This window comes from Polypterus senegalus, chromosome 7, assembly GCF_016835505.1.
Source record: "Polypterus senegalus isolate Bchr_013 chromosome 7, ASM1683550v1, whole genome shotgun sequence".
NCBI lineage: Eukaryota > Metazoa > Chordata > Cladistia > Polypteriformes > Polypteridae > Polypterus > Polypterus senegalus.
In genome coordinates this window covers 23,673,889-23,697,968 of record NC_053160.1, presented here as the reverse complement: position 1 = coordinate 23,697,968, position 24,080 = coordinate 23,673,889, and the positions used below count along the sequence as shown (strand labels likewise).

The following is a 24,080-nucleotide window of genomic DNA, read 5'->3' as shown; positions in this document are numbered from 1 at the left end:
TGTGTTTGCTATACTTTGACCCTGTTGTTATTGCTAGCTGTCCCATCTATCATTCATACAGCCTCTCTATCAACGTCTATGCTCTCATAAGTTGAGAATTAGATGATTTATTTTTTTTTCGGTTCTGGCAGCATTCTAGAATTGCAGGTAACTCCTTGCTGAGTTGTAACAATGAACAGTGCCATGTCTAACTTATCTTCCAAATTCAAGGAGGACAGTTCATAGTGTCTAAATTATCAATATCAATGCGACAACTATCACAAATTACACCGGCTGTTACAGACTGGAATCAAATGTATGTTTTTATTCTATAATAGTAAGAATATGCGCAGCTCAGTTCTCAAAACGGATTCGTCGGGGATCGAACCCATGAAGTTTTGATTACCAGTCAACAGCCAATAACGCTGCGCCACCGAAGCGCTCGTAGCAAATGCGGAGGGGCGAGGTGGGGTGACGCTGACTCAGATTACTTTCCTGGGGAAAGCGGTTGTCTGGAACAGAAGCTTGTTTATGTTGAATCCTCCTTTTCTTTTTCCTTCGCCTTTTCTAGTAAGATGTGACAACGAAGTTCTTCTGCAAGCTGAGCCATGAACACTGTTCTTTTCACAGTGGCCCCCCCATATATGCCTTGCACAGTACATGTGCGTTGTTTAACTTAAATCACCCAGAACAACTCTCATTCAGTGATAACCTCCACAGCTATACTAGACTATAGAAATGACTTGACTACTCACTTATTTTTAAAAAGTGAGTTCGACAGCTGTTGAATGGATGAAACCACCACTTTCCCCTGTAATTAAATTTAATTTCTGATGTGCTTAACCCGAGTACTTAGTACTGATCAAAGTTCACAGCATTTAGTGTTTGTATAAAAATAACTGATCAGAAGAATGTTTGGCTCCATAAAAAAGTCATAGTGTAATCACACAATCCATTGGATTAATATAATCTGTAAAGTATACATATGATATGCAATACAATTTAACAAGGCCAACTATTGATTAGTTGACTGTACGTCTAATCACAAACACACAAGGCTTAAATTTCTCAAAAATGCATACCTTTATTCTTCCTGCTAACATCCACAGTCCCCGTTTCTCCACAAGTCTATAAATGCGATTAAAGTGAAAAATGGCCTCCATTACTGGAGGTGCGTTGGTCTCTACAGTAAGGTAATTGGTAAGTTCTAAAACCTGCTGAATGGACACTCTTCCAAGTCTTAAATGAAAATGACAGGATAAAGACATTTAAGGATAGAATATTGTGCCAAATAAAAACAAAGAATTTCAAATTTTATTAAACACATTCAAATAAAATAAAGAACCAAGTGCACCCTAATGTCAGCATATTTATGATAATGAATAAAATGATACTCAAATAGGTTAAGAAAAACAGCGTCTCTTTCAAAGAACAGGATGCCTAGTTTTAATAAACAAACCAAGGTAGACAAATTCAACAATAAGCAATAATAAAACAACTACTAGAGGTACACTACATTTAAAGCACATGGCTGAAACCAAATATGTTTCATTAACAATTATTGTCACTTGTAATTATAAGCTGCACTAGATGTCTCACTATATACTTTTGTGAATTTCCCCTTGGGATTAATAATCTATCTATCTATCTATCTACTGAAGTTTACAGATGTTGCAGCATAAAAAGTTCAAAATTACTAAGGAAGCTCTCTAAAAGCACAGTCTTAAGTATAATTGTACAAAAAAAGGTTTGTAATAGATACTACCTTGAAAGCGCAAAAATATCACTGATTAGACAGGCTCTGTCCTGATAAGTGAGAAGGGAATGGCTTTTATTTAATAAATTAATTAATTCACGCCAACCACTGTTGCCATAATCAACTAAGTAGAATCCATCTTTGTTAATGTTGTATTTAACCCATTCCACTTCACTGGGAACTGTCACTGTTTCTGTAAGAAAAAAGGAAAACAATACACAGTATACTGTGCGTATATAGAATAGAGATATAGAAATAATATAAGGTGATTTCTGTGATTGGGCCCAAAAACATTCTGAATTCGCTGTATGCTTGAACATATGTATGCATAGTTACTTCATCTAACGAACAAGTTACCCAATACCAGCTGACACTTTGTAAAAATGTAACTATTTATAAACTTATATAATCTCTATTTAAACCCTATTTAAATTAACCTACGGTACTGTAATGAGACAAGTACTAGGTCATGCCACTATGCTTTACACAGTACTTGCATCTTAGCCCCTCATTATGTAAATGCATTAATAATACATGGCACCAATAGCCTGTCAAAAAAAGACCTCCACCCAATGACTACTAATGTGTAATATGCTAATCAATTGCCTTTTCAAGTTGTAAGGACACATCTAGCATCTTAAAATCTTACTGAAATAAGTAGTGTTTGCAAGCAGGTAATCTGTAAAATCTTAATCTGAATTTTTTTTTTCCTGCTTTGCAAAATTTCAACACATTCCACATATATTCCCTCCTTATTAAAATTACCTGCTTATACAACCACCATTTTCCTTTTGTCACAGCATTTTCTCCATATAACCTGAACTGATAACACTGAACAAGGGCTGGTATAATTTTTCATATTACATATCCAAAAAACACAAAGTTATAAAACAAGAATGAATTTGATGAAATTACATAAAAGAAACCATAAAATGATCTAACACATGGATACTTGATAAGGCTGCAAATAGTGGGCGGCACGGTGGCGCAGTGTTAGCGCTGCTGCCTGGCTGTAAGGAGAACTGGGTTCGCTTCCCCAGTCATCCCTGCGTGGGTTTCCTCCGGGTGCTCTGTTTTCCTCCCACAGTCCAAAGACATGCAGGTTAAGTGCATTGGCAATCCTAAATTGGTGTGTGGGTGTGAGTGTGTGCGCGCGCCCTGTGGTGGGCTGGCACCCTGCCTGGGGTTTGTTCCTGTCTTGCACCCTGTGCTGGCTGGAATTGGCTCCAGCAGACCCCCCGTGACCCTGTGTTAGGATATAGCGGGTTGGACAATGACTGACTAGTGCTCAACCAAGATTTCTTTCCCATCTCTTAGAAAACCTATTCCCTGTAAAGTTTGCTGAAAGCAGGGTACATGACCTGTCTTATTCATAACATGTGTAACAGAGCTAGTAGTGTTTAAGCTTTTCCTAAGTGTGAAAAAACTTTTAGTGTCTGGCTGAAGTACTTTGTACGATACTACATAGTACATCTGCAACAGAGAACCAAAGGGTGACACCACAAGAACTGGGTGGATAAAACAGTTTGGAGAAATGTGAGTGGGATTATTTTTGAATTAACTAAGACTGTGGGAATTAAGCCCCAATACATACATTCAGACAATTACACAGGTAGTTTTTATTTATTTTTTTGCTTTGACATATGGTACATGCATCTCCTCTTTCTCATCTTCCTTTTACAATAAAAAAACCTTAAATCATACCTATTATAGTCATTTTTTAGGAAGCCTAACAAAATTCAAATTCATTAATTTTCTCTTTCTGGGATAATTCCATATAGAATTTATGACATTACTTGCTCTTTGACTAATCTTACTTAAATGAAAGTGTCTGACACCACCACTCATTTATTCTGGCTAACAGACATTACATTATCAAACCATGAGGCAATTAAGCTTCACAGAAGGGACATGTAAAATATATTTAACAGGAAATATGTAACATCTAACACGTACTAATATGAACACTATCTCATACCTGTTTTTTTTCTTAGCATGTACACATTTTTGCAGGTTGAATAATTTGTGCAGGTGCTGTTGATATATGTCAAAGGAATTTGCCACAGAGAATTGCTGAAAAAAATTGCATATAAAATTATATTAAATGTTAGAAATTGTAACTCTTAAGTAAAATGTGGCTTGAACAGTATTTTCTTAATAACCTAATAAACCTGTGGTAAAAAATAAAAAAAATGTTGATTCAAATGGAAAAAGAGACGGTGTATGGTCTGAGGAAAATAAATCAGATGACTAATAAGTGGTGATTGTTGGATTTGGATACAATCATTGAACAATTTCTGCATTTACAAAAATATATAAATACTCAGAGGTATGCTTCCAATATTCAACAGGTAGACAATATAACACTGATGAACAAATAACTTGCATAAATAACATGGAATATCATACACTCAGAAGTCAAGGATGAAAGAGAATTCAGAATATTTTCTTTGTGAATGAAAAATCTACTTTTTACTTGTGCCTTTTCAGGAATTTGCTCACAGATTGTTTACTCTACATTATTATTATATCAGTTAACTACATGTTGTTGTAAATTCAAGTTTATTTTACTTTTTAAATAAGTCATTCACTATGAAAGTTGCAATATAAAATAAACCATGTTATCGAAACGCACATTAAGTTTTTCAATATCAGCATGCAGCAAAGTTAACATTGTTGCCTCTGTTGCAATTGAAAATATGGATATTAACTTTTTTTGGATTTGAGATTGATAGAGAAAAATGAAATGTTAAAATATTGTTAAATCTTAAAAAGTGATAAACTTAACACAATGACGAATACTGTACATATCTTCTAAGTTAACTCCATGATGAAAAATATAGTGGCAAAGTTGAAAAACAACAGCTGAGCTACAGAACCTAACAAAGAAAAAGTTTAAATATCTCTACTGTTCAGTGTGGAATTGCTGTTTACACTTTTACTAATGTATGCTGATGTAATAATGTTCCACCAGGTCATGTTGTTATTTATTTTTTCTTTGCTTATCTGCTTATCTTTTTAAGGAGTTGTAATTTACAAATGTCACCCTGATCAGGTATAGAATGTATTCTAATAAAAGTGCACAACAATCCCCAATTGTGAAGCTAATTTAATTCCCCATCAAAAAGAGACACTAGCACCTACATATTCTGACAAAGTTAACTTCCAAGGCAGATATTATACAAAGGAACAGAAATATACAAAAATAACTAAACAATTTTGCCTATACCTTGTTAACAATTTAAGTTAAACTATAATTCAGGGGTCACCAACTCTGGTCCTAGAGGGCCCCAGTGGCTACAGGTTTCCATTCTAACTCTTTTCTTAATAAGTGCACTATTTTTGCTGCTATTTAACTTCTGTTGAATTAATTTAAATTGACCTTTGTTTTTTTTTTTTTTTAAAAAGATTTGTTCCCCTGAATTTCTTCATCATTCCTCTAAATTGCTTCATTTCTTTCCTAAATGGCACCCAAACAGAAATTAAATGGGAAGCGATTGAGCCAAAAGAAGACCAAATAAGTCAGGACCTCAAACCCCAAACAATTTCATTCCAATCAATTCCTTAATTAGGTTCTGATTCTTGTTGTTAATTAAACCCATTGTTGTTGCTGCTCTCATTGAGAAACAGCACACACTTCTGAAATTGTTGATTTTTTCTTTTCTAAGAGCACTGTTAAAATAGTTTGGGGACCTGAGCAGATCAACATTCCTGAGACCTTCATCTTTCTTTACTAGGGGGCTTTGCCCTCAGATCACTTCTCTTGCCAACCCCCTTGCCTATTCTATGCACCAGCAACTTTGCGTCTCTGCCACTCATGTATATGGATTTCACTTTCACCAAAAAACAAATCTTAATTCTCGCTGATAGGCCTCTTCATTGGGAACACTACTTTTCTCTGATGGCAACACGAATTAGACGATCTACAAGTCTCCGACTTAAAGTTTAAAACCAAACAATATCTACATACTTCTGTCATATCAACTTTGTCCATATATTCAATCTCTTTTCGCTTTTACCTTTTTGTCAATATCGCATTGAATTTTGATTCCGCATTTGGAATTACATCGTGACAATGCAACATATAACTACCCATAAGTGAATACCATTTCTTTCTCTCTACAAGAACTGTGTCTGACAATAGCATTCACACAAATAAGAAATGATTGATCCGCGTGCGTGGTTGTAAATGTTTTAGATGTGGGCAGGACTTTTCCAAATCTCTTTGCATGAAGTCTTGTCTTGCGGGGCTTGAAATTTTCTCTTGCGGGATTTCACTTGCACCAAACGACAAATCTTTTAATTCTCATGGATACACGTCTTCATTGGGAACAAACACTACATTTCCCTGATGGCAACATGAATTAGACGATCTACAAGTCTCCGACTTAAAGTTTAAATCCGAACAATATATTTAATCTCTTTTCGCTGTTCCGTTATTTCACCGAATAATAATTTCCGTTTTTTTGCGCTGTGATCTTAACTATCACTTTTTTGAGACTTACGAATTTTCGTACTTCCATTATCTCTAATCTGCTTTGCATGTGTTTAGCGCCAATGTTTTTGAATTCTTTATGACGTTCTACTTTGTTTGTGATTAAATCTCTTGGCACAAAGTCTCGTGGTATGTGAAAGTGTCTTTCCCAAGATTTTTTTTTCATTATAATAGAGAGATTTTCAGAAATTGTATGATGGACACAGTCTGCTGATTGTATTTTCGTTCATTTTGTATCTTATTATTGTTTCGCTGATAATTAAGGAAAAAGAAACAAGAGGTCTGAATCTTCAAGAGAAAGTTAAATAAAATTAATTCAAAAGAAGTAAATTAGGAGTAAAAACAGGCCACTAATTAAGAAAAGAGTTAGAATGAAAACCTACAGCCACTGGGGCCCACCGGGACCAGAGTTCGGGACCCCTGCTATAAATCAACACTGTTTATGCTTGCCATGTTTTCTTTTTAAATTATACTTTTTTTCTTAAAAATATTCAGAAGATACAAACAACTAAGCAGAATAATAAATCTACCTAGATTTATTTATACACATTCTCAAATTACATACTTTAATTCTACTATACCTGATGGTGGAATTATTTGGGTCTACACTCAGCCTGAAGTATTCCTGCTGAAAAGATACATTTTTGCCATTTCTCTTAACAGTCACAAGAGGAAATCCTTTCTGTACAGTCCACGTTTTCATCATCCTGGAGATGCTTGATGTTTTATCTGTGACCTGTCAAATTGGTAATTTATTCAGATAATCACTATAAATATTACAGTAGTCCTTAATTTATTTTCAACTGTGAATGCCTTTTGGTATTTACACTTAGCATTCAGATGCATTCTTGGGGCATGGAAGGTCTCTCTTTTTACCCTATAAGGTTTCATATTCATAACCATACATGAAGCAAGATGAGGTAAGAAGCATTTCTATACAGTACAATCCCTCCCTCTGTTAAAATAAAATAAAAACAATTTAATCCTGAGTTCTTCTTTATATATATGCACTTCCTTCTTTCCTGGAAGGTGCAAGGTATTTTAAAACCAGCAAACAACAAAACAGTGTTCAAATTAAATAAAGTGCAGTGTATCAAAAGTCTTCTTTAAATAAATAATCCATTAAAATGAGTGAATTAGTGGAGGTTAAAATCCATTAGTAAAAAAAACAAGTTCTTTAAAAACAATGCAAACGAGGTTAAAACAATGGCTGGAAGCAGTCCCTTAAAATCCAAAGTATGGTGCCGCCTTCTTTGTATCTGGCGGCTTCCCTGCTTCTCCCATTGGGTTTTGCAACAGTGGAGTCGCCCTACCAGCAAGTGCAGCTGCCTTCCACACTGGTCCGGTAGCCCTCCAATCCCTGGCTGCGTCAGGCTCCTTCCGGACCGAGACTTGGGTTCTTTCCCCAGCGCCCCAGCCCAAAGCCTCCATGACTGCTGCTGCCTTTCGACAGCCAGTCATCTTCGATACCGGTCACTCCAGCTCAGTGATTGCTGAACCGATCGGTTGCACATACCACACCCCCTCGCTAAGCCGAGAGCGCAGCAATTATTTATTTAAAAAGTGGCATTTTTGACTTGAGCTGTGGACCCGCTACACCACACTGTTCAGTCGTTGTATGAGAAAAAAACCCGTGTGCAAAATCAATGAAGCCTTGTGGATATGGTTTCTTTAGGAATGTCGAAGAGGCACAGTACATACCTTAGCAATATTTTTCTACATGAAAATAGGTATGAGTCGGATTAACCAGCCAAAACGACAACCGGCCATGGGTCCAGTCCCGAATTGGCTGGTTAAGAGGGATTGTACTGTAATAGTTACTTCTCTTTTAGAAAGTGGACATGTATATTTTCACAGTACTGAAAATCTAAGCTGCAGGGGTACTGTGTGTCCATTTTCATATAAAAATGTGCAGTTACTTGTACTTAAAATATCTTTTATGAAAAAAGCTCCCTCACAAAGTAACCAGGATAAAAAACACTGATTTAATTATTCACATACATAAAGATATTAATCTAGTGACTTTAGTATATTAAAATTAAAGAAAAAGCACACTAAGACATCTTCCTTTTCTAAATAGGGTTTATAAGGCATTAGTGAGAAAATGTCCTATTGAATAACTCCATGATATTCCATGTCACAATTTAACTGAATAAGGTACAGGAACTCTTCAAAAGATATTTACATTCAATGAATACTTGATTTGTCCCACTTTCTTAATTTTAACAGTTCCTGAGTACTTTTAAACAAAGTCGACAAGAATAGGGATAGAACTAACAGAATGAAATCAGCACACACTTTTAAAAAGAAGTAGTTTGCTTTAAAATAGAATTTGATCTTCATGTAATTGAATAATCTTTGAAAATTCTAGGTCAAAAACAATAAAGTAATATGGATGGAATGTGCAAAAAACATTTATGTGCATATATTACATGCATAATAAAATTCACGCAAATATGCCACACTAAAAAAGTATATTTTATAAATGAGTTAACATTTCAAGTTTCATTTAAAAATAGCATTGTGGTATTACCTTGGACATGCTCTCCCACAAGTCTTCATTCTTTGTATTTCTGTTTTCATGGTCTTTTAAATATTTAATTATGCCATTTTGGAAATCTTCTTCAGGCATACATGACTTCAGCATTAACAAAATAGAAGCACCCTAGAAATATATTGGTAAGGAGAATAACTCTTTGTAAATGCTGATTTAGCAAAGGTAACTTCAATCCAATAATTTCTATAATGAAAATAAAAAACCTGTCCCTTACAACTAGTTTCAACTAAATTATTGAAGTCAGCCAGTGCAATTTGTATATATAACAAGTGCAATTTGTATATTTTGTAAAGTGCTTTTATTACTATTCGGTTTGCTATTATTTTCTCTCTTCTTGTCTTTTTAACTCTTATGCCTCACACTGAGTCGACTGCACCTTCAATTTCGTTGTTCCTTTGTAAAAGTGACAATGACAATGAAGATCTATCTATCTAAAGACTCGACTAGCATACTTGCTGCAGTGATTCAATGAGGCCCTTTTTACTGGCCCTCTGTTCTGTTTCAGACAGGCTTTGTCCCATAAAAACAGCAACAAGCTATATTATTAATGACTTAATATCCTTTGATAGATGAAATGCTACAATTACTATGTTGTTGGATGTAAGCACAATTTTTGAAAGTATTGATCAAACAATCATATAGCACAGGGTTAAGAACAATGTATTGCTATCAGGCATTCTTATGTGATTAGTCCATCACATTTAACATTTTTATTATGGAATGTGAGGAAGGTACTTATAATATTAAACAATGAAGTTAGATCTAGTGACCTTTAGGACTTGCTGTAAAGGAATGATTTTAGTTTCTTTTCTACATGCTGATATTACATTCTCTAACCTAATGTTAGTATTCTCCATGTGAGAGAAAGTTATGTTGCATTTAATGACTTACTGATATTCTAATGCCTTTAACACTTAAACATTTTTCAGAAAACTCACTCTTTGCAGAAGATGTGAAAATTGTGTAATACATACAAATAACAAATATATGAATATGATCATTTTGAACTGTATATACCAGAGGGTGCACCAGTGAAGAAACGTTTACAAAAACACACACACACGAATGCAGACAGGTGTACATATTGAGGAAAGTATTTGGAAGTGCAGATAAGGCAAGAGGTAGCCAATACTTTTAAATTATTTCATTACCCATCTTCGACAGGTAGTGTGGCTAATTTATTATAAAACCTGGTACAATTAAATTTGAGCCAGCACTGAGTTTTAATTAAATGCCCTTTTATTTCAGATACTTTAAAAATTAAGATTTATACTTGCCTAGATCACAATTATAGTATTTTCATTATCCTGCCCCAACCAACTCAAGACCCTGTTATAAAAGTACTTTTCTCTCTCTTTCTATCCTTTCCAGTTTGGATTCACAGCACATTTCATTAATCAGATCACTAATTTTATTATATCATATCTACTAAAGTGCACTTAAGCCTCCTGGTAAATGTCACTATATCTTTTGGTAGTATTAACCTTCTAAATTTGATCTTTAATCCACAATGCTTAGTTTACTATATAAATAACACATTTAAACATTACCATTGGTTCTGTTGGAACATATAGTCACTGAAGTGTATTATGTAGGTATAGTAAAAAGATGGAAGAATGTACATAGTTCTTATGATTTTATTTTCTAATAAAAAAGATGTACAAAATCCGTTTCTTATAAGAAAACTTAAGTAGATTGATGCAACATTCTGTGGGATAGGGATTTGTTTTTGTTTGCAGTCATTACTGGTGTGTGAAAATGAAAATTCCCTGGGTAGTGGGTAACAAATATTTAGATTTTAAATACAGTCCTGGTCGAGCAGAGTCATTCTCATTAAGTTTTATTTCATCCACAAAAAGATTTTGGATCAACTTTCTCTACCAAAAAGGTATTTACATATTTTACAACTTATGCAAAAAAAATCTAATATTCAGAAAGATAAAGTAATGTTTTAGAAGTGACTCGATTAAAAGCCATTTTCAGCATAGAAGATAAAATTGTCCTTTATAAAATAACATAACCATCTCGACCTTACAAAACTCATTTCAGGGTCACAAGGAGCATAGCACCACTGGGTGCAACGCAAAACTGGCCCTTGATGGTGTGCCTTTACAAGACCCATCTAATACCCATATTCAGACTAATATTGGGTGATTTCAAAATTAAGCTAAGGCTGCTATCAATCTTTGTTGAGGTGGAAGGAAAACCAGAGTATCTACAGAAAAACACTAGCAAAAACACAGGGAGAATATGCAAACGTATAATGGTCTTGAATTCAAACTACTATGCCTCCATGTCTTTATCAGTAATACATTCATTGAGAATAAAAACTTAGCATCTCAACAGCCAAGGAGTTGCTTTCTTAACCAAGAAGCAGTGTGTGAGGCTTAGGATGCTGACAATCACTGCTGGTGGTTTCATTATTAACAGCTCAATGATTTGTACATTTATCTTAGTGGGGTCATAAAAAAGGAGGAAGTGTTTATTGATGAGAAATGCTAAGTTATCACACTCTAATTAATATATACTTTTATTACTTACACAACATCACAGAACAGATCATTTCAGCAATGCAATATACCTTTTCATAGGACACTGAATCAAAAATTTCCTCAATCTCTTCAGGAGTGCTTACAGAGGATGAAATGGGATGAGAGGAGTTTAATGAATCCTTAGCCATCGCCCTGAAGCGAGCCATCAAGAAATCATCATTCTGTGAGATAAAAGGAGGAAGAAACTAATTAATAGGGAAGCATTGCCTATATATATATAATCAGTTTTAGTGGTGTAGGTAACCTGTAATGCAATCATGTTTATTTCATTCACTACATGATTAAAATAAAAAAAGTAGTAATTCATTTTAAAAAAAAAATCTGTGTTATATTCTTTAATTTAAACACAAAAATAACTTGTCTGGATGAAATATTAGATAATTCAATTTTTTTTTATTTATTAATTTTATTACAATCAATACATACTGTAGCAATCAAGTTTTTACAAAAAAAAAAAAGAATTATGTTAAGAACAGATCGATCCCCACCCCTGAGAGAGAGAGCAAGCCAAACGGTGTAAAATTTAAGGCTTGTAAAAATACCTAAATTAATAAATTCTCTGTGCTTTATAAACTTATTTTAAAATATTACTGATTAGATCCTGCCATGTTTTGAAAAAAGTCTGTACGGATCCTCTAACTGAGTATTTGATTTTTTCCAATTTCAAATAGTATAACACATCAGTTTCTCACTGACTTAAAAGAGGAGAGTTTGGGTTCTTCCAGATTATCAGAATAAGTCTGCGTGCCAACAGTGTAGTGAATGCAATCACAATTTGTTTGTCCTTCTCCACTTTAAGCCCCTCTGGAAGAACCCCAAACACAGCTGTTAATGGGTTAGGAGGGATTGTGAGTCCACGGCTGTCTGAGAGGTAATTAAAATTTTTTGTCCAGAACAATGTTAATTTGGTGCAGGCCCAGAACATGTGACCCAGTGAGGCTGGGGCTTGGTTGCAACGTTCGCAGGTTGGATCATGCCCTGGAAACATTTTGGAGAGTTTTAGTCGAGACAGATGTGCTCGATATATAATTTTGAGTTGTATAATTGTATGCTTTGCACATATGGAGCTCGAGAGTAAATTTTGGAGATTTCTAAAAATCTATACCCCACCCCTAGAATCATCGCTTTGGTATGAAACAGAAACTGACATGCCCTAGTGATTCCCTTGATCCTGATAAACAGCATTGTAAAAATAGACCTCTATAATGATTCATATGAAAGAGACAATATTTTTGACAGGAACAGAAATAACTGAAGAGAGACACAGAAACTGTCCTGGAGGTAAGGCTCCCTAGGAAGTTCCTAGAAACAGTTTGTAGTGATAAATGAGAGGTTGACCTCAGTGTGTGAGACATAATGGAGATCACTAAAATAAGTAAGACTATCAATCAATCAATCAACATTTATTTATATAGCACATATTCATACAAAAAAATGTAGCTCAAAGTGCTTTACAAAATGAATAGAAAAATAGAAGACACAATAAAAAATAAACATAAGTCAACATTAATTAACATAGAATAAGAGTAAGGTCCGTTGGCCAGGGTGGACAGAAAAAACAAAAAAAAACTCCAAAGGCTGGAGAAAAAAATTAAATCTGTAGGGGTTCCAGACCAAGAGACCGCCCAGTCCCCTCTGGGCAATCTACCTAACATTAGTCAAACAGTCCTCTTTGTATTTAGGGTTTTCATGGAAGGACCTGATGATGATGGTCACGTAGACTTCTGGCTTTCAGTCCGTCAATGTTATAATAGGTAATAAATAATAGGTAATAAAGTCCCCAAGATCTTAAAAAAGGCACTTAATTTTATCTGGGTTCTGTACTAAACATGGATTTTTCATTGACAAATTAAATATGAAAACTATCCATCCATTTTCCAACCCGCTGAATCCGAATACAGGGTCACGGGGGTCTGCTGGAGCCAATCCCAGCCAACACAGGGCACAAGGCAGGAACCAATCCTGGGCAGGGTGCCAACCCATGGACACACACAAGCACACCCACACACTAGGGCCAATTTAGAATCGCCAATCCACCTAGCCTGCATGACTTTGGACTGTGGGAGGAAATAGGAGCGCCCGGAGGAAACCCACGCAGACACGGGGAGAACATGCAAACTCCACGCAGGGAGGACCTGGGAAGCGTGCCGCCCATATATGAAAACTAAGTTACTCAAAAGTGTACCTAAAGGCTGTGAACATTACTTAACATTTCCAGCAATTATCAGTCGTAGCCTTCATTTACATAATCTTATGGAGTCAAAAGCATTAAATGGTACACTCCCATGAAGCTAGGTGCATATTGTGACATGCCGAGCGACTCAGTCCAACTACTCTGTGACTCGTTCTAATAAAATCAAAAGGGTTTGATTTTGCTTTTAATTGCAGGGGTGGGCTTTATGTGCACAAGAGCCAACAACCAATGAATGCTCATCTGAAACTACAATGCATATAATGGAGCAACGAAAAATAAGGGTTATAATAATGGGCCGAAATTGTGGCTGAACTTGCTGTACCTGCTAACCTGTCATATAGCACTAGGTCCATCAGGCAGCATGCTATTGCCTGTCCCAAAAAGGGGAGAGCATGAATACATTGAAAAGGTTGGCTCTCAATCGTTAAAGTAGACATACCAAGCAATTTTCTGCTGTTCAGACTGACATGGTGCGGTGACAAGATCAGCAACTGTAACTGACAAGTCAGCCATGCCCAACAACTAGAAGTTCTGTAATGAGACACTGGCTTAACACACAGCACCCTGGACCAAAGATCAACACCAGTGGTGTCATATGGTCTTGATCTTCATACTTAGGTAAAGAGAGGAGCTATGCTGTCATCTTACAAACACCTGGTGTTGAGGTGACTCAGATTAACATAGTATTTCTTTGACAAATCTGAAAGCTCAAAAATGATAGTTAGGGGGTCCTGGAAATGTCTAGTACAGGGGTGCCCAATGCGTCGATCGCGATCGACCAGTAGATTGCAAAGGTAGTGCAGGTAGATTACATTGTATTAAAAAAAAATTTTTTTAAACGTTAGTCTATATATCCTACCTATGGCATTTGCCATTTGATTGACATACAGGGCGGCCAGTCTGAGATCTCTTTTCTTCTAACACACTCATCCCGCACGCACGATCAAACGCGCAAGCTACTGCAAAACTCTGGCTGTGATCTAGTTAGCTTTCCAATTTATATCGACTAAAGAAGGGATTTAAAAAAAAAATTGTTTGGGGAGGCTATGGGCTGGATGTGGAATTGGAAGAGGATTTTTTTTCTCACAATGTCACAATCGAAGTGCGTTTGTCTGATCTGTCAATCTATATTTGCTATTCCAAAGAAGGAAAATGTGGAAAGGCACTTTCGAACTGTTCATAAAAACTGCGAAACTGACTTCCTTCCAAAAAGTGATCTGAGAAAGAGAAAGGAGAGGGAACTAAAATCGCAGTTAATCGGACAGCCGTCATTTTTCACTCGGCTGAATTCAAAAGCTCCTTGACTGACTGCATTATTCGGCTCTACTTAGCTATGTGAGTCAGCCTTTTCCCACATGAAGATTATTAAATCCAAATACTGTAGTGACCATAAATGTATTGAATTTTTATTGTGCCATAAAGGTTATTCAGTTATATATATATATATATATATATATATATATATATATATATATATATATATATATATATATATATATATATACATACACATACACACACAGTGGTGTGAAAAACTATTTGCCCCCTTCCTGATTTCTTATTCTTTTGCATGTTTGTCACACACATTAGTCAAATATAACACAAGTAAACATAAAATGCAGTTTTTAAATGATGGTTTTTATTATTTAGGGAGAAAAAAAAATCCAAACCTACATGGCCCTGTGTGAAAAAGTAATTGCCCCCTGAACCTAATAACTGGTTGGGCCACCCTTAGCAGCAATAACTGCAATCAAGCGTTTGCGATAACTTGCAATGAGTCTTTTACAGTGCTCTGGAGGAATTTTGGCCCACTCATCTTTGCAAAATTGTTGTAATTCAGCTTTATTTGAGGGTTTTCTAGCATGAACTGCCTTTTTAAGGTCATGCCATAGCATCTCAATTGGATTCAGGTCAGGACTTTGACTAGGCCACTCCAAAGTCTTCATTGTTTTTCTTTAGCCATTTAGAGGTGGATTTGCTGGTGTGTTTTGGGTCATTGTCCTGTTGCAGCACCCAAGATCGCTTCAGCTTGAGTTGACAAACAGATGGCCGGACATTCTCCTTCAGGATTTTTGGTAGACAGTAGAATTCATGGTTCCATCTATCACAGCAAGCCTTCCAGGTCCTGAAGCAGCAAAACAACCCCAGACCATCACACTACCACCACCATATTTTACTGTTGGTATGATGTTCTTTTTCTGAAATGCTGTGTTCCTTTTACGCCAGATGTAATGGGACATTTGCCTTCCAAAAAGTTCAACTTTTGTTTCATCAGTCCACAAGGTATTTTCCCAAAAGTCTTGGCAATCATTGAGATGTTTCTTAGCAAAATTGAAACGAGCCCTAATGTTCTTTTTGCTTAACAGTGGTTTGCGTCTTGGAAATCTGCCATGCAGGCCGTTTTTGCCCAGTCTCTTTCTTATGGTGGAGTCGTGAACACTGACCTTAATTGAGGCAAGTGAGGCCTGCAGTTCTTTAGACGTTGTCCTGGGGTCTTTTGTGACCTCTCGGATGAGTCGTCTCTGCGCTCTTGGGGTAATTTTGGTCGGCCGGCCACTCCTGGGAAGGTTCGCCACTGTTCCATGTTTTTGCCATTTGTGGATAATGGCTCTCACTGTGGATCGCTGGAGTCTCAAAGCTTTAGAAATGGCTTTATAACTTTTACCAGACTGATAGATCTCAATTACTTCTGTTCTCATTTGTTCCTGAATTTCTTTGGATCTTGGCATGATGTCTAGCTTTTGAGGTGCTTTTGGTCTACTTCTCTGTGTCAGGCAGCTCCTATTTAAGTGATTTCTTGATTGAAACAGGTGTGGCAGTAATCAGGCCTGGGGGTGGCTACGGAAATTGAACTCAGGTATGATACACCACAGTTAGGTTATTTTTTAACAAGGGGCAATTACTTTTTCACACAGGGCCATGTAGGTTTGGATTTTTTCTCCCTAAATAATAAAAACCATCATTTAAAAACTGCATTTTGTGTTTACTTGTGTTATATTTGACTAATGGTTAAATGTGTTTGATGATCAGAAACATTTTGTGTGACAAACATGCAAAAGAATAAGAAATCAGGAAGGGGGCAAATAGTTTTTCACACCACTGTATATATATATAATTTTTAATGTAGGTAGATCATTTCGACCTGGTTCATTTTAAAAGTAGCTCGCAAGCCAAAAAAGTGTGGGCACCCCTGGTCTAGTACATATTATTCTTTAGGATGAACTTAACTCTTACCTCCAGAAGTGTGAAGTTTCAGGGATGCTACAGTAAGTCTGAAATGTTCATGCTCAAGACAGTGAATGACAGCACCCATGTTACTTAAGAAAGAGCTACTAAATGCAATGATAACATGCAGGCCTCTTGATCTGACTTAAAAGTAGACAGGACACTAAAAAAAGTGTAATTTATTGAAGCAATGGGCAAAGACAGGCTTTTGCGAAGGAAGATTCTGACAAAACCATGTTTTAGAATTCCTCTGCTACCTCAAAGATGTTCTACCAAAGTGTATGACAATTTGGTAAATGTAGGTAAAATGATATCCAGGCTTTCTCAGAAAATGTTAGCTGTGGTACGTCACTGAGAGGTCGAACACACTCGGCAAGACACTACTAACCAAAACAGGCATATCCAGCATGGAATTGGCAATACTGGAAGAACCTTTTAGAACTGTGAACCTGCAAGGACAGATGAAGTCAGACCTTAAAAACTGATTATTACAGGTGAAGTTTGGTTACACCCATTTCTGTATCAAACACACAACAGTACCTTGAGACTGACAAATTCTGGTCACTGGCTATATTTAAAAAGGGAACAAAATGATTGTTCTAGCTACCAAAGCAGCATACTCCTCAGCCTGCTCAAAAAGCTAAGGCTGAAAGACTCTAGGTAATAATCAAACCTGGGATCAGAAGATTAATGTGGATTTAATGCAGAAACAATGAACAACTTTTTGACTTTGCATAGATTCAAATAAGTCACAGTTTTAACATCTTGTCCATTTGCTCTTTAAAAAAAAGAAAGGTTTATGACCATGTGATAAGAAAATATAGTGTTTCACAGCTGCTGCCGTGGTTAAGTCAATCTATCTATACAGTTGTAAAACTCTGCCAAGAGGGTGTCATATCATCTCATAAATGTTTTATTTCATAGTTTACAGAACATAGAGTATGAGCTTCAGCACTACCACATTGATTAAAAAAAATGTGAACAGGCAAATCAGAAACGTAATAAACACCAAAATGACAAAGTGAAGGAAAAGACACTTACATCCCATCCCATCTAGAGATATCCAAAAGAAAAAAAATATGCTGACAAAAATAAATAAGAAAGAAAAAGGCCTACACTTCACAGTTAAAGTCGAATATACGGTTCTTAGTGAGCTCAACTCAATTTTCAAGATACGATATAGTGAATGGACAAGTAATATTAATGCCTCTGAAAGAATAAATCAAAAAATAAATTTCTCCAGGAATGTACTGAATACTGCTGATTTTTCAAGCATGTTGCCAGGAGGATATTAGCAGCTACAGAACTTAATGCAATCAACTTTTTATTAGGAGCTGAGAATGAGTACAAAGAAAATTCCAGATCCAGAAAAAGCTGAGGAGAACAGGTTATATTAATATTGGAAATAGAGGACCACAATGATGCGGCGGGACTAATATATTTAAAAAAAAAAAACAACCCCAAAACCTGGAACTTTAAGAGAAATTAAATTACAAATAGGGTCAGGGGCTAAGCCCATTAAGATTTTATGTTGAATAAATTAGTGATTGGGATTTTTAGAGAAATTAACAACTACATTTAAAGTTTAACACAAGCTCAAGGGGGAAGACAATGAATCCCGTTTTAGTGGGGCAGAAAGTTGTTTCATGCCTCGGCCATGAAAATGTGCATACAAGACAGAAACTGGTTCTGATTTTAACTGAGCAGCAGAAATGAAAAGGGATAGGAGAGGGCAAGAGATTTTGCATGCTTTGAGGACATAATCTACCTGCAAGTAAAACAATACACGGAGGAAAAAGATTTTAGAGCAGAAGTCTTGGGATGAAAGAAGCCCGGACTCCTCAGACAGCTTGTGCAGTGAACAAATTCCTAATGTGGAGCAGCAAAGTTGATAGCATTAATATAAAAGATAATGGTCTGCATACACCATTTCTGCACAAAGTCCAGACATGCCTTGACTTTCTGAAATACACAAAGCATATAGGAGATGATAAAATCTAATTTACAAGTGATGGAATAGAATTTGTTTTGTACTAAAACTATCTAGAAGGTGAAAAGGCAAGACTAGATTAGATTCAATGGAAAGCCAGGTGGGGAAAAAAAGAGAAGAGGGTGGGAAAAACTAGCAAGAACCAAGACATAAAACAAAGGAGCAATGATAAGGATCAAAATCAGGAAGAGACTGCTCCAATCTGCCCTGGCTAGAGTGAGAACTGAATGTTTAATTTTTAGCTGGTGTGTATTTTTCACAAAAAGGAGGATAGCTGCGAGTGAACTTTGCAACAAAAATGAGGAGGGGTGCGGGGTGGTGGTGCAGTATTCAGGTGTGCTTTGGGTGGCAAGGGTTGCACAGCGTTCACATGGTTAAAATGCACTGAAGAAGTTTAAAGAGAGAAATGCAGATTTACTCCAATTTACTTTACAGCTGGAAAACCTCTCATATTTATGAAACAGGTTTAAAACATAAGATAAATCGTCGGAAACATTGTCAAGACACAAAAGATCCTTGGCATATAGGGACATTTAATAAAATGCATCAGTTGCTGATATACCAGAAACAGTGTTACAATTTGCATAAAAAACATCTTTAAATAGGCTGAAATGAGAGGAAAAAAAGAATTCCTGACATATTGATCTACAGAAGAACCTAGTTAAACACGGATGGAGTTCTGTACTGAGTTGATACAAAAACGGCAAGAATGTAATGGTACTGGCTTTTTTTAAAGTATCAATACAAAAGTGAAAGTCAGTACCACACTATGTGTGACTGAAACTAGACATATTACTTTGCAAGGCATAATAATACTTGATAAAAGTGAGTAAAAACTACACACAAAATGGCTCACGTGCTACAGCAACATATTAACACATCTGGAAAATAATTTTTTGGTGGATAATTGCTGGAATAATGCTTAAAAAATTATGTTAGTTCAGAAACATTTTTTCCCTAACATTTTTATTTACTACAGCAACAATCAATATGAAAAATGATGAGAAAATAGTTCAATAATTACTTTAGAAAAAAAAACATTTGTGCATGCCTTACAGCAGCAGGATATCACTAATTAGATGCAAATTATAATTCTTTAACAAGTGCATGGATATATTAATCGCTTTATAATATCACTTCATGAGCAATCTCGATAAAGGAACAAGTTTCAAACGTTGACTATTTGGCTTGTCTACACCAGTGATGAAATGAGCTGCTCCATTTGTTAAAACCAAAATAAAATTTATTCATTGTTTCAATGCTTCAAAGCACAAAACTAGTAATATGATGTGCTGTGCCTACTTACCATATCACAGGGGCATGCAGTTATATCAATTGGGACAAAATGGCATTTAGATTTTTGAAGGCAAACTAATTCATTACTAGTTCATTAGTGTAGCTCCTATTGTGAGGAACAGAGTGAAGGCACATTCAGTATATCATTTGTGAAATGTACAGTGATGAATTTAATGCAGTCTCTTAGTTACAATTTATTGAATACAAGTAAAGCCAGTCCATTAAACTTTCTACTTTAATTCTGGATTTGTACAGGCTAAGCAATAAGAAAAGTTTAATCAATCAAGTAAACTGGACAACAAAGGCATTTTTTTCCAGAATTCTTGAACAACAGACTTATCAATTTTACATTAAGCTGATTTCACACAGGGAGCCTTGAAGCTGGAACAAATGTAAAAAAGTGTCATATTAAAACACCAGGTTTTGTGACAGTTGAACTAATTAGACTTCTCTATTACATATTATTCTGTAGTTTAAGGTTTTTTTTTAACCTGCTAATAATGCAAATATAAATCCTATGATAGCAAATGTTAGAAATGTACAGTAACAGCGGGATTCTGACAAACCATATTTCAAAAGCATGTTGTTACATAATCAGCTTTAAAGAGCTTGTTTAAATGAAAATATCCTGAATTATTCTGGAATTCATAAATTCAACAGTAAAGATATAAGGCTTGGATTTTTATAATTAGTATTGACTTTTTCAGTAATGTTTGAGAAAATATTAGAAATTAAAATTAGAATGTGCACTTGGTAAGATAAAATCATCATGATTCTTTACAAACACAATGCTAAAATCCCCCTATGATAATATCCCTGTCACAAGCTGCTATACTGTGGGAGTCCACATATCTAAAACACATTAAATTCAACTATTGACAATTCCAGTTTACTTAAATGACTGCTGGGCAACTACTTGAATGATATACCATAAATTTTAAATGTGAGGTTTGCATTAATATTTATATATTTTATATTCTACTACAGAAGAAACCACAATATTGTCTATTTGCATAATTAAGCTACTTTTAAATTTAAAAGCCACTGAAAGGGATTTCTGTCTATGCCGAGGTATTAATTAGGTAAAGAGTATCATGAAATTTCATTGGTATTGGTTTCAAATCCAAAAATGCTGGTATCATGACATTTGTGGTTATCACTACTGAGAGCATGCGCTGATAGCGTGTTGTCGCACCCACCACACAACTATCCACCTGGACTGGGACCCGAGTGCATCAGGTGACACCTCAGCACCACACTGAATCAGTGTGAGTTATCATTATCCTCATGTATCCTCGTGTACTGTAAAAACTCCAAGGCTGGTAATAAAACTGACTTTATGTCTTGGTGTAGAAATAAATATGGTTAGACATTCACAGAATTCCAATCAGCACATATACGTCTCAATTCCAAAATACAGATCCATTTGGTTACTCGATTCTGGTATTAAAATAATTTTTTACTTATAAGGCACCCATTAAATATGCAAATTGATCTACTGTTTCCAAGTACAACTGTTGTTGCCAAAGAGTATATATAATAATGTATAAAATATATTTTAATAAATAATACTGTAATTATTAAGTTTACCTTATATGTTCATTTTTAAGCACCAACATAATCCTATTTTTTTTTTTTAAGTGATTGATATTTAAACAGAGGATTACTATTCATATTTCCTTCACCTCTATTAGTTTTTCTTGAGACAAATAAACAGCTACTAAAGTGAGAAATTAAAATTTAACCTCTCTATTAGTTGCTGATATTCTGATAGGGTCAAGGTCCATAAAATTACATTGAAAATGTGCATCATTGTTTGCTTTTGACAAACCCAAATTGTACAAGTGAAATCACCATCTTATTTGTATAATGGAATATAAAGTATAACATATGTTTATTGGAATCCCAAGGTTCTGTTCTCTCTAACTGACAAAAAGGAATTTCATAAACTTGAATAAGAATGCTTACTTTCCAAATTGCATACCTCTGAACTCGGGATTATATTCTTGCTCTAAAGTGTTAACTCTCAGCAACAACATAAATTGTCTCTAGGATGTGGTATCACATGAAGATCATCCTCAGTTTTTTTAATCACTGCAGTGAAGCCTTTGATCATTTACTTATACTATCGACCAAACAATCAATCACAAATATAAAAAAAAACAAATCCCTATATAGTGATAATCTGTTTCTTTATGATTGAATCAGAATCATTACATATATACACACTACATACATGGGATTAGTTTCTGTAAAAATGTATTGTTATAATTAACAAATATATAAACGTTTACTGAATTCTAAATTAACAGGAACATCATAGTTTTTCAACCACTAGGCCAATGTTAAATCTAAGGTTGTAAACTTTACTTTTCCAATTACTCCCCTATAATGACTTTAGATTTTAGGTCTTTTCTTTCTGCACACTGCCAGTGTAAAGAAGTATTACAACTGATGTGTATAATAATGTTTACAAGATGAATCTCAGGATAATTTATGAGACTTACAACTTCAAGCTCAGGGAAAGTAGACTGCACAGACATGAACTCCATAAATGTAGCGAAACCTTCATTTAGCCAAAGATCACTCCACCATTCCATAGTGACCAAATTGCCAAACCACTTAAAAAAAAAAAAAAAAATGTTAATAAATATAGCAACATACAGCAATGATCTATAACCAAACTCTGACAATGTAAGAAGGTCCTCCCAATGATACTCTAGCAAACCCAGAACAGTCACAATATATCTATGTTTATTACCAGTAGGAGATGCTTATTCTAGTTTTAATAATACTTGAGAATGTACTTGCAAACTGTCTGCATTTAAAAGTTGTGCTGTAAGCAATGAAAGATAGAAGTGGATACATGAATAAATACCACACATCCAGGAAAAATTAACTTTGGCATCTGGAAAAGAATACAGTACAAGATATATAAATATAATGTACAAATACATACACACACACGCAGTAGTGTGCAAAAGTATTCAATCCCCTTCAAAGTCATCATAAAAACTCAAAAGTTAGTGTTTGCATATGTATTCAATCCTATACGTTGTCGACAACCTTTTTGCTGTATTAATAGTTATAATAATAATAATAATACATTTTATTTAAATAGAACCTTTTCCATGCTCAAGGTGCTTAACAGCCTTAATTCTTTAGGGGTAAGTATATACTGTACCAGTTTTGCAAATTTTTCTGGAGTGATTTTTCCCCATTCATCTTGGCAGAGGTTATATAGATCCTCTAGGCTGGTTGATGGCACCTCTAGACAGGACTTTTTAGATAGTGCCACAGATTTTCAATAGGGTTAAGATCGTGGATTTTTGACATTCACCTTTCTGTTTCTGAGCTATTTCAGTGTCGCTTTGGCCTTATGCTTAGAGTCATTGTAATGTTGAAGGATGAATCTCATCCCGAGCCATAGGTTCATAGCAGACTGGAACAAGTCCTCCTGCAATACTGTGTGGTATTTGTGTCCATCCATTGTCTCTACAACTTTGATGCGATTCCCAAACCCAGCACATGAAATGTTCACTGTTTTATGGAGAGCTCTGAAAATGTGGACCCATGCACTTTCACTCCAGTTTCAGCCAAAGAGAACTGCGAGAGAGTGAGTGTTGGGTTTTAGTAGCCTCTCTCATTAGTCAACATCTTGCTCTGATGTTTAGTTTTGAGGAGTTCCAGAAACAGTCTTATTGCTGTGATGAATCTTCCACTTTCTGATGATGGATCCAACAGTGATTAATAAAATATTCAAACTGTTCAGTATTTTTTGTAGCCATTTGGTGCATTTCAATGATTTTGTTCTCACACCAGCAGGATGCTCCTTTGTCTTCATTTTTACACTGATTGTTCAACGTAGTCAAAGACTATGACCCTTACAAAGGGTGCTTTTTATATACAGAGAGATATCCGAGACTCACAAGTAGTACCTAATGATGTTTGATTATGGTCAAACATGTTATTTCTGATTAATTTGAAATTTGTGTAGAGCTGGAGCTTGCAAGGTACAGAGGTTTAAGTACTTATG

The 24,080-nt window shown here is 35.3% G+C and overlaps 1 protein-coding gene across 1 annotated transcript in view; it reads right to left on the bottom strand.

Moving 5' to 3' along the window:
• Positions 1-24,080, bottom strand: part of LOC120532402 (leucyl/cystinyl aminopeptidase) — a 102,861-nt gene that overhangs the window by 19,501 nt on the left and 59,280 nt on the right. The window contains exons 7-13 of the mRNA XM_039758359.1: positions 22,552-22,665; positions 11,369-11,500; positions 8,764-8,895; positions 6,812-6,966; positions 3,714-3,808; positions 1,745-1,928; positions 1,062-1,218 (exon numbers count right to left, since the gene is read on the bottom strand). Of these exons, the coding sequence (XP_039614293.1) occupies positions 1,062-1,218; positions 1,745-1,928; positions 3,714-3,808; positions 6,812-6,966; positions 8,764-8,895; positions 11,369-11,500; positions 22,552-22,665 (969 nt within the window). The remainder of the gene's footprint in view (positions 1-1,061; positions 1,219-1,744; positions 1,929-3,713; positions 3,809-6,811; positions 6,967-8,763; positions 8,896-11,368; positions 11,501-22,551; positions 22,666-24,080) is intronic.